The sequence below is a fragment of the Carcharhinus amblyrhynchos genome, chromosome 28, assembly GCF_965287045.1.
Source record: "Carcharhinus amblyrhynchos chromosome 28, sCarAmb.v2.hapA, whole genome shotgun sequence".
NCBI lineage: Eukaryota > Metazoa > Chordata > Chondrichthyes > Carcharhiniformes > Carcharhinidae > Carcharhinus > Carcharhinus amblyrhynchos.
The window spans coordinates 19,810,005-19,822,200 of NC_137351.1; the positions used below are offsets into that span (position 1 = coordinate 19,810,005).

Below are 12,196 nucleotides of genomic sequence, written 5' to 3' on the forward strand. Positions count from 1 at the left end.
CCACTTTAGCACATCTGACAGTGCAGCACTCCCTTAGCTTTTCACTGTGTCTCAATACATGTGACCACAATAAATCAAATATGAATCTACTGAAAGTTCAGTGTGTTTATGAAGACTTTTTGTGTTTAAACAGAGAAGCCAACAGTATCATGATTACAATGCATGTCTTTAAAATTGGAGGTTTAGAGAGAAAATAAATGATGAGACTAACAACCAGAAAACAGTAGTTTCACATAGGACTAAAGATATAAGGCACAGAAAGGGGCCATTCAGCCAGTCTATGCTGATTTTTATACTCCAGTCAAGCCTCCTCCCACTTTTATCGTGTGTATTTTAAAAAATCATCAGCGAAATGTTTACACACATCTTTTTGATGATGCAAATTTTCATAGAATCCAACAGTGCAGAAAGCCATTCAGCCCATTGAGATCACAATCCCAACCAGGCCCTATCCTATGCATTTACCCTAGCTAGTGTCCCTGACACTAAGGGACAATTAAAAATGGCTGATCTCACCTAACTCGCACATCTTTGGACTGAGAGGGGAAACTGGAGCACTCGGGGGAAACCCACACAGACACGGGGAGAACGTGCAAACTCCACACACACTGACTCAAGCCAAGAATTGAACCCGGGTTCCAAGAGCTGAGAAGCAGCAGTGCTAACCACTGTGCCGTCCCATCACTTTCATCATCATCTAGCAAATGTCAGGATTTTTTTTTACATTGTGACAAGAAAGGGAGGAATTATTTTTCAGAATGCAAAATTTCAATCCAAAGCTTTGCAGCAAAATGGAATTGAAGATGAAACAACTTTGACACCCACAATTCTCTCACCTCCTGAAGATAGAGACTGTTGCTGGGATACGGGTTCACTGACACTGGGAGTCCTACTGCAAGCACATGAAAACCTGAATCAAAATAAAGATTGTTAGTGTGCTATTTTACCATGGGGTGAATCAAAACTAAGCTCAACTCTCTCCTCACACATTATCCACATGTATGTACTTTCCTGAAAAGGCAACTGGGTCACTTACAATTCAAAGTACTTAATAATTTTCTCCCATTCTCTAGTCCAAAACTGTTGTAACAGCTCAAATGCTGCACCCCATAAGCTGAATTGTTTTCATTGGAGCACAGAAGACAGAGGGACAACCTGATTGAGATGTTCAAGATTGAGGGATATGGAGAGTGGATAAGAAGCAGCTGTTCCCCTCAGTTGAAGGGTCAGTCACAAGGGGACATTGGTTCAAAGTGAGGGGCAGGAGGTTGAGGGGGATGTAAGGAAAGTGTTTTTTTTTATCCAGGGGGTGGTGGCAGCCTGGAATGGGTTGCCTGGGAGGGTGGTGGAGGCAAGTTGCCACACATCCTTCATAAGGTACCTGGATGAGCACTTGGCACATCTTAATATTCAAGACCAAGTGCTCATAGATGGGATTAGGTGGGAGTTCAGGTGTCTCTAATGTGTTTGTGCAGACTCGGTGGGCCTCTTCTGCACTGCAGGATTCTATGAAATCAAGAATCCAATCCAGTTATGAAAGGTCACCAATCTGAAATATTAATTTTGTTTCTCCCTCCTGCCATAGCTGCTGAATATTTTCAGCACTTTTTGTTTTAAATTCTAGAAGCCTTTGGTTTACGTGGCTTCCTGTTATGTGTGGTGGTTTGGCTTTACTAATGTAGGAAGAATGATAGGGAACAATTGAAAATACTACAATAAAAACAACACACCAATCACAAATTTCTACTTCCTCTGAAGCTGTTCCTTTTGTACTTTGCTCTAGGAATCTGGGGCCTTTCCCTTCTGGTTTGAGGCTGAGTAAATAGTAAGCTTCTGAGGAAGCTTTATAAAGGTCCTTTCTTCACCACTTATAAGTGCAGTGTTTTTTTTAAGAAAAGATTAAAAGGGTACAATGCTCATCATCATCAGACACTGGATTATGTTTAATTGGAGATGTTTAGAATTAAATGCAAATCCTGTCACTTGGATAGTGAAAGACTTGAGGTCTTCAGCATGTCATCTAAGATGTGCAGCAGCTAAAATATTGTCCCGCTAAAGGTGTTTTATTAAATTCCAACACATTGATAACCATACATGCAGGTAAATGTTCTTTAACTCCAAAACAATATCATCTTTGGAGATTACAGGGATCATTGGCAGTGCTGGCTTAATGGGCTGATTTGCCTCCTCCTGCACTATATGGATTCTTAGGTCAACTTCAAGGACAAAATGTCTTTAACTAAGGGACAGTCTGACCATCAAAAGACATTGCACACAAGTATCTTGCAGCAAACTAGTTTCCGTCTTGCTCAGTAGATGGAACTGAAGCCACATTGGTCTAACATCCTTAATCAAGTCTCCTGGCAGAAGGCTGATTAGCACCATTGATGGCACCCATAAAAACATTCGCCAGCTGCACTTCATAGCACTGGAGTACAAATAACATCTTGGTTGGGTTAAATTGACACTATGGAATTCATCGTTTAATTTTCAGGGCAGCAATAAATAAATCACAGCATGAGATTTTGCATGCATGTATGCTGAATCATTGAGAGGCTTTTTGAATTACTGGCTGTAACATTAATTATATTATGGCTGTAAAATTACATTGTGGAAATATGAATGCTTAATAACCTCTCACTATGAAATCCTATCTTAATGCTGCTTTAAATAACTGAACATCTTTAATATAATTGTGTACAAAAGAATTTCACATTAGACCTTTTGATTTTAGTGTCCGAGTGCCATAATTTAAATGCCCATAGTCTTTGTAGCTAAGCCATGCTACACCAGTCCTTCTTACCCAACATTTGGTGTTTTAAAATGGCAGATCTCTGATCACATAACAGTCCAGCATTGAGCAGGTTTTTGACGATTGCTACAGTGTAAAGAAATCCACAGTGCCCGCTTCCTCTCCTTGCCACTAACAATTTATGGATCAAAAATTAAACAGGATATAATCAGAAACAACCATCCACAACAGGAATATTTAACATGGTGTGAAATTTTTGATGCAAGCAGAATTGGGGAAACATTGAATAGAAATGACAAAACAGCCAGCCAATGTGGAGTTAACTATCTTTATTAACTTTAAAACTAAGACCCCCTGAAAAATGCATCCAGGGACCTTTACAAATCTGCGAATGCATGGATACCTGCCATTGGTACTGCATTCCAACACTTCACCTGAATCTTTAACAGCCATCATTCTGCAATCTGCCTTCAAATACATTACCTAGACGTGCTTATCGATGACTTCATACAGAACCTTGTTCTACAATCTGACTAGCTCACCATTACAAATCATCAGATGTGCAAGTATACGCAATACAGCTAATTTAGATAACATTAGTGTTAGAGCTGTTTAATGGCAGCCAAACAGCTAAAATCGTAAAAGGAAAAAAGGAAAGCCAAAATAAATCAAAAACAAAAAGTGAAGAAAACTAGGAAATAAAAATCTGTGAACCCATTAGTCTTGTAGAATATTGACATTCTTAAAAATTACATCTACCACTGTGCCAAAAATGTATCTTTATTAAAAACCTAAACAGTTTATATGGTTGGATATATACTTCTTGTAATGGCAATTGGTTGGGACAGGATCCCGTTGATTGGTTGTCTGCCGTCTGACAATTAATTTCTACAATACAGCAGCTGTTTCCCTAATCACGGAATGTCTTGATATTCCTCCTTAATGAACAGATCACAATCTATATACACAATCTATTATAAATGTTTAAATTAAAGTCCAGGGTTAGTGACTGATGACATATTCTATTCCAGTAAAGCAAGGCATCATGAAAATGACTTTGTTTCTATCTAGAGCAGCTAATCTTGCCTGCAAGTCTGAGGACATAAAGCCCGTTATGTGCAAAGAAATGCAATCCAAGGAACCATGCAAAATAAAATGACTTGGAAAAACAAAAAGCCACGTAAAAAGCTTCATAAATACATTAAAATTTAAACTCTATACTGAAATATCATTGTAGGCCTAGCATAAATTGTACTATGTGGCGTAGCCGCACTCTAGGTTCAATGCTTTTGAATCTGCGCAGGTTATTCATGCCATCTTTGGTTGACTGCAGTACAGAGAGTTACTGAATAAGATGTCAACTATCTGCAGACAGCTGAGCCTCAATGTCCACTCTGCATATGGGGCATTTCTTGTTGGTAGTCAGCCACTGGTCCACACACACTTGATGGAAGAGGTGCATGCAAGGAAGGCGCCTACGAGAAGAAGAAAAAACAGCATTTTATTAGTTATATATAGATATATACACATTTGTCCAAAAGGGAGTCTCAGCATCAGTATTTAAAACATCTATTGGCCTCTTAAAATGGCATTGTAAGAGCTTTGCCTGAAAAAACCGTGCACCACATAAGCAAATCCAGTCAACCCAGAAACAATACTTTCAGCTAAATTTATTCAGCTTTTCCCATTGCTGTAGATTTAAGAATCCTCCTAATGATGTCCCAAAATAAAGCCCGTCGGCATTTTCTGAAAATATGTTGAGTTTTGATGGTTTGAGTTTCGGTGAGGGGTGAGTCCTTGTGTGACAAAATAAAAAATACAATTTGATAGGGATAAAAAAAGCACTTATTTCAATAAGATGTGTTACTTTTTTCACATGAACATGGCAAAAACAAGCAGCTTTAGCCCCAATATAACTGCACTGTAGCAATCTAAGCTGAAGATGGTTACAAATATCTTTACAACAATCCTATGCTTAGAGATTAAAGTTTAAAGTTTATTTATTAGTGTCACAAGAAGGCTTACATTAACACTGCAATGATGTTACTGTGAAAACCTCCCAGTTGTCACACTCCGGTGCCTGTTCAGGTACACTGAGGGAGAATTTAGTCTAGCTAATACCTGAGTAGCACGTCTTTCGGACAGCGGGAGGATACCGGAGCACCCTGGAGGACACGCCTGCAGGCACAGGGAGATCTTGCAGACTCCACACAGACAATGACCCAAGCCAGGAATTGAACCAGGATCCCCGGCGCTGTGAGGCAGCAGTGCTAACCACTGTGCCACTGGGTAATTGGTTTACAGGTAATTGATCCTGCAAATTAGTTTATCAGGTACTTAAGAATTCCATATAAAATTTTTCATAGCTCAAAAACTGATTAATTACCATATCAGAAACTTATAGAAGAATGTATTTATTGACAGAGAGGTAGAGGACTACACAATATCCAATTTACATTGTATAGTAGTTTACTAACTAGAAAGGCAACTCGCCAATCTACTGCCTTTTGCATCAATGGCTGTTTGACAGTGAATTAAGATTTTGTCCTTTCTTTAAAGGGAGTAAAAGCCAGTCTATGGAAATCTTTCCAGACTCTGGAATTATAGCACACATTTATCCAAATAATGGAATATTTATCTACAAGACAACCTCACCTAACATCTTCTCCTTCTTCTAAAATAGACAGACAGATGGTACACTTTTCCTCAGTGTCATCCTCAATTCCATCCTCTTCTTCCTGTTTGTACTGCAGTTTCCTCTGTAAGTCAGTTATCACCTTGTTACCACAAATTCAAGTTTGTCAGGTGGTTCAACCATAGAGATCACACAAAGCATTTGCAATAACAATTTTAACAAATTTGCTAACATTAAAAGAAATTTGCAAGATGTTAGAAGAGTTTAAAAGTTTAATTGTTTCTATAACACATCAACACTGAAATACTGAAATAATAAGGAAGTGTCTGTACCTTTTTATATTTGTGTGGGTATGTGCATCTCTCAATTGTACCCTGTGAAGCACCTCGATTAACATTGCCCAGTCGTTCTTCTAAATGCAGCAAATCCTGTGAATGAGGAAAAATAACTTGGCTTTCACATTTTAATTTGTATATACTCACATTCCTTAAGAGCTAGATTCATCCACACTTTAATCTAAAAGAGTTACATTTCCTAGTCCTGTAATACCAACCTCATAAGTGGCTCGGAGGCCTGGAAACCTTCCTTCCAGCCTTGAGGAAATGTAGCGAATATGAGGGTAGCCTGCCATGTCTGGTGGTACAGCCTATGCAAGGAAAAAATAGTTTAGGTAATTGAGTTAAAACATATTATAATAATCTTAAAACTTGCATCTAAAGTCAGGTCTGTAGAGACACTGTCCTTCTACCTAGATATTATTAAAAATTTATGTATGTAACTCTTATCAGACTTCCTAGGTCACGTCTTTTGTCAACATTTTGCACTGAAAGTAACCACGCCAACATTTCAAATGTGAGTGTGTAAATAAGTGTGATTTTCTGGGCTATGCTACACAGCAAATATGTTTAGCTTCTCTCACAACTCATGAACATTGGTAATAGAAAGATGCTTGAGGGAATCATTAGTGATACAATATATGATTACTTGGATAGAAAGGGTCACATTAAGGGCACACAATATGGCTTCAAAAGTAACAAGAAGTAACGTCTAACAAAGTGGATTGCAGTTTTTGAATAAGATGAAGGATGAGAGAAATTTCACTGATGTTAGCCTGACAGGCTTCTGAATAAATAAGCTTTTGAAAAAATGACCGATACGAGGTTTCTCTGTAAGATTGAAGTGTCCGATATGAATAGTAATATACTGAGCTGATTGAGAACTGCCAGAAGGCTCTGGGAATTTGAAGCTGTTCAGAGATTGCTCGTCAGTGACCTTCTACAGACAGTGTCATCAGGATCATGACTTCTTTTATTAATGATTGATATCTGTGTTTCCCAGACTGGGTTCTGCCAAACCCTGGGATTCCGTGCAAGAAAGAAGTCTCACAACACCAGGTTCAAGTTCAACCAATTTATTTGATAGTAATCCCACAAACTTTCGGAAACGGTGTTCCTTCATCAGGTTCTGATCAGAACCTTCCACACACCTTACTTCTTACTGCGTTTACCCCAGTCCAACGCCAGCATCTCTACATCATTCTGTGCAAGGCCAGGCTGATGTCTAACATTTGAGAACTGCAATGAAGCAGCTCATCCAGAGGCTGGCTTCTCCTTACATTGGCTGCTTATTGGCTATCAATGCAGTGAAAAGCCAGCAGCCTTTGACTGGACAAGCTGGGGGCAAGCGAGGGAAGCAAGTGACTGTGGGGCAGGAGGGGGAAGTGGCTCTAGAGTGAGGCGGGTAGTGGGCCATGGGGCAGGTATGAGACCACCAGCATGTGGAAGAAGGGGTGCTGGGGCAAGTAGGTGTAAGTGCATGGGTGCGAGGAGGGGTGGGAAAAACAGAGTGACAGAGAAAGGGAGTGAGAATCTGAGTGAGAGAGGTGAGTGAGCGTGTTGAAGGGGGAAAAGGAATAGAGGTTTGGGAGTTGAGACTGAGTGTGTATGTGTGAGAGAGAAGCGAGTGTGTCAGAGAAAGAGAGAGAAAACACTTGACAGAGCAAGTGCCTGTGAAAACCAAGCTCTCCAGCAGCTCACCTCAAATTAAATGATTTGTTTTTGTTTCAGATTTCAATATCTGCAGTATTTTGCTTTTATAATTTTAAATGAATGCGAGTAGAAGTAGCTGCATCACTCTTCCCATTAAGACGACAAAAAGGTAAGACTTTGCTCGTTGCGTAAGATAACTTGTTAATTACAATAAATAATAGAAAAGACTTTTATAAATTTGTTTCTTCAGGCTCCATCAGTAATCTCGGGAGATCATGGCCAGAACAATTTGGGAAACCCTGATCTAGATGTTGGAGGTAATTATACAAGTGTCAGGACTGTTGACAATGGGACTCAACTGCTTCAGATGGTTGTGATATGCCAGAGGTTCATGACTGAAAAATTATGTTTAAATTGAGAAAAGTGCAGTCTTACACATGGACAGGGTCACCATTAAACATACCCAACACTGCCCAGGAAACAGCATTAAAGCAGGCGGAGAAAGGAAGAGATCTGCTTGTTCTAGTGCATAAATCTTTAAGGTTCATGAGCAGTGGTGTGAAGTGAGAGGTGGAGCCACCTATGTCAGGTACATTTATAGGATAATGGCTATAATGCATACCATTTTGTCCTCGTACAATATCTTGGTTAGAATAACGTGTCCACTTTTGTGGATGATAGTGAAGCTTAGAGAAGGGTGAAGGGTTGTCACTAGAGCAGCTTCCAGTTGAAAGCATCTTAGTTATGAAGACAGGCCAAAAGAGGTGGGATTTTATACTTTTGAAAGCATAGATTTAAGAGGTGATCTGATCAAGATTATTAACACAAAGAGGAGAACTGATACTTAGATGTCAGTAGGTGGTTATTAGAAAACACCGATCCTCTGGAATTAGATCAGTTTCTGGCTGGGGTGGAAATCTCTACTCAAGATATATGCATTACATAGAGTTAGCAGGATCAGAAAGTTTTCCTGGGCTTTGATTGCCTTAGAAGGCAATGGTTGGGAAAGGAATTCGACAGATATTTGCCCCAAAGTGGACTGCTTTTCATCTATTTTTTGCCTCTCCTAGTAGGTCACATGGGATTTTGGGATGGGGTGCAGAGCTATAGTGTGCAGGCTGGATGGACCAGAGGGTCCTTTCCTGTCAGTTATCGTTTATGACATCATATAAACAACCTTGGGAAACTTTAATATAACCAACATTGCACACCATTAATAAATCTCCATTTTGTCACACAGGCTAGCATCTCTTACAAATCTGGTTGGGCAACCCCATCTCTTTTTTGCCTCGTTCCAAGACTCTCCAGTTCTCTAATGCTATCAATATCATTTTCAAGCCTAAGCCTTAATGATTTCCTCCATTCTGCACCTTCTATTTCAGAACCTGCCTTACTGATTGGGCTCCATTCCTTGCACTCTACCAGCTGTGGCCAATTCTTCAGTTAATATGCCTGCAATTTTGAAAACTCCCTTCCCTCATTCACCTCCCATTTCTTTCAAAAGAAAAGTTGCTATGCTTCCTCAGTCTTGCCTTCAAATTTCTCCTGCCCCATTTTCCTCCTCACCATTGAGGGCCTAAGAAATTTTCAAACCTGAACTTTTCTATGGAAATTTAAGCAGTTCATGTGAATTTTTACCTCGCCAATTCCGTGATGTTGAAACACTGCATTGGTAACTTTCCACTCCTGAGACTGCCCCACGAGAATTGAGTGTGAAGCAAGATTAACAATATACTAAATATTGAATCACTTCCTTAAACAGCAGAAGGGTTCACATCTAAAACAGTAACTTATTTGTCCTTTCATAAGAACATAAGAAATAGGAGCAGGAGTAGGCCATCTAGCCCGCCCTGCCATTCAATAAGATCATGGCTGATCTGAAGTGGCTCAGTTCCACTTTCCCGCTTTCTCCCCATAACCCTTAGTTCCCTTGCCTACCAAAAACCTATCTACCCGTGTCTTAAATATATTTAGCAAGGTAGCCTCTGCCACATCAACGGGCAGAGAATTCCAGAGATTCACCACCCTTTGAGTGAAGAAGTTCCTCCTCAACTCTGTTCTAAACTGCCCCCCCCCCCCCCATCTTGAGGCTGTGCCCTCTAGTTCTGCTGTCCTTTCTGAGCAGGAAGAATCTCTCTACCTCTTCCCTATCCATCCCCTTCATTATCTTATGTCTCTATAAGATCCCCCCTCATCCTTCTAAATTCCAACGAGTACAAACCCAGTCTATTCAGCCTCTCTTCATAGTTCAACCCCCTCATCTCTGGTATCAGCCTAGTGAACAGTAGCTGACTGACTTGATGTGTTTTTCTGTCATTGTTTCACCTGCAATAATATTCATTTTGTAACTCCCAAGCAGCTTAATTCACTTAATTAGCCAAGTAATGGCCAAGATGTTAATCCAGCTATGGAGAGGAGAAACCATAAGAAATGATGCAAAAACTGCAACCATAAAGCTCATTTCACTGATGTGGCAAGATATCAAATAGTCTGATTGAGATAGCAGAAGGTTGCTAATACTTTTATTTTAAAACTATGTACATAATCAACATAGTGCTTTAAAGTCAGAAACAAAGATTAAACTACACTTCAAGTTTTGACAATTGTGCGCATTATCTGCTTCTGAAAATTGCGTTACCTTTTTGCTTGATTCTGGTCTTTATTGAACAATTAAATCCCAAACAGTTCAGCTGCTTCTATTTTGAATTACCTTCAGCTCTGTGGTTGAACTAATTCCTACCTAGTCGTCTGACAGTTCATCAGTTTCTTTTTTCTGAAAGATTAGCAAGGTTTTACCAGCCACAGAAGGGAGGGGGGGATTGCAGTTTATCTCAAGGTTTCTCCCAGTATTAACACCCAGTCAACCATGACAATCTTATACTTTCTATAAATGTCATTAAAAATATCATTGCCAGGAAGCCATTTGACTACAAGGGTTGAAATTTAACTCTGATTTTATATGCATTTCAATATGAACTGCACATCTAGAAATGCAAAAAATAAGGCGTTCAATTAAAATTCTAAATTAAAAATTATGCTTTTGACAGCAGCTCATCACTTTGCAACCTGGATTTGTTTTTTCCTTCTCCCTGCCACTGTTGAGGCTGAACCAGATTATTTGCAACCCCAGCATCCAACTAGGCGGAGTTGAGATCACAAACCTCATGTCTTCTCCATCACCAAGAATGGTCATTTCCACCTCAGTCACATCGCTCATCTCCACCCTTGCTTTAGCCCTAACTATTGAGGCCTCATGCCTGTATCTGTTACCTCAAGACAAAGCTCGTTAGGCTGGCCTACCTGCCCATAGACTTCAGTTCATCCAAAGCTCTACTAGACATATCTAAACTCCCACACGTTTTGTTCACCCATAACCAATTACCTGTAATACCACTTGTTTTCAACAATGCTTCAAATTTATAATTTTCTTTCATGTTCAAATCCCACCATGGGGCTTTGTCCTTTCTTGCCTCAGGGAGCTTCTTCACAATTCTATGCCTCTCCAATCCTTGCTCTGGTGCATCACCAACTTCCATTGCCCCACAATTGGTGGCTGTGCTTTGAATGGCTTATGTCCCAAGTTTCAGAATTCTTTCTCTATATCTACCCTCATTTCCTCCTTTAAAAATGCTCCTTGAAACGTGCATATTTTACCAAGCTCTCGGTTGTCTGTCCTAATATCAATGTGGGTGGGCATAAAACATTTGTTCCCTAACATCCCTGTGAAGAGCCTGGAGACATTTTGCTCAACTAAAGGCACGGAGTGGCAGTGGTGCAACAGTTTTGTTGCTGAATCAGTAATCCAGAGACTGTGGCTGGAGAGTAATGCTCTGGGGACTTGAGTTCAAAATTCAATAAAAATCCAGAATTAAAATTCTGTTGATGACCATGAAACCATTGTTGATTACTGTGATAACCGATCTGGTTCACAAATGTCCTTTAGGAACGGAAACCTTGTTCTTACCTGGTCTAGCCTACTTGTTAGTCCAGACCCAAAGAAATGTGGTTGACTCTTAAATGCTTTCTGAAATGGCCTACCAAACCACTAAGTTGCATCAAATCGCTACAAAGTCAACAAAAAGGAGTGAAACTGACAGACCATCTGGCATCGACCTAAGCACCGGAAACAATAGCAGCAAACCTAGTCCTATCAATTCTGCAAAGTCCTCCTTATTAACAATTAATGGCTTGTCTCTCAGACCAGTTAAGCAACATCTGACATAGTAATACTCATGGAATCACTCATGGTAACTTTCCAGATACCATCGGCAGACATGACGGCACAGTCGGGAGGGAATCTCTCAGAGTCCTCGAACTCGACTCTGGACCCTATGAAGTCTCATGGCACGAGGTCAAAGATGATCAAGGAAGCTTCCTGCCAATTACCATGAACTCCCCCCCCGCCCCCCCTTAGCTGATGGAACAGTACTCCTCATGCTGAACACTATTGGGAGGAAGCATTGAGTGTGGCAAGGGTGCACAATGCACTTTGGGCAGGGACTATAATGTCCATCACCAAGACTAGCTCAGTAGTACCACCACAGACTGAGCAGGCCAGGCCCTGAAGTGGTTAGACTGGGTCTGCGGCAGATGGTGGGGGAACCGAGAGGGAAAAAAGTGCTGTGAACCATCAGCAGCAGTAGAATTGCACTCTGTAACCTCAGGGCCCAGCATATCCCCCACTCTCCCAATACTACCAAGCCAAGGGATCAATCATGGTTCCAAGAAGAGTGCAGTAGGGTATGTCAGGAGCAACATTTGCATACCTAAAAATGAGGTGTCAATCTAGTGAAGCAACAATACAGGGTTACTTGCATATGA

General features: G+C 40.4%; 1 protein-coding gene across 3 annotated transcripts in view; it reads right to left on the reverse strand.

Moving 5' to 3' along the window:
- Positions 1-3,066: 3,066 nt before the first annotated feature.
- The window catches only part of rnf111 (ring finger protein 111), a 123,353-nt gene continuing 114,223 nt past the window's right edge, over positions 3,067-12,196 (reverse strand). For 2 of the 3 annotated variants that reach the window (XM_080214148.1, XM_080214149.1), the window contains exons 11-14: positions 5,941-6,033; positions 5,720-5,815; positions 5,408-5,529; positions 3,067-4,227 (exon numbers count right to left, since the gene is read on the reverse strand). In XM_080214148.1, coding sequence (XP_080070274.1) covers positions 4,110-4,227; positions 5,408-5,529; positions 5,720-5,815; positions 5,941-6,033 — 429 coding nt within the window. In that variant the 3' untranslated portion in view covers positions 3,067-4,109. The remainder of the gene's footprint in view (positions 4,228-5,407; positions 5,530-5,719; positions 5,816-5,940; positions 6,034-12,196) is intronic. The other variant, XM_080214150.1, reaches the window with a different exon arrangement.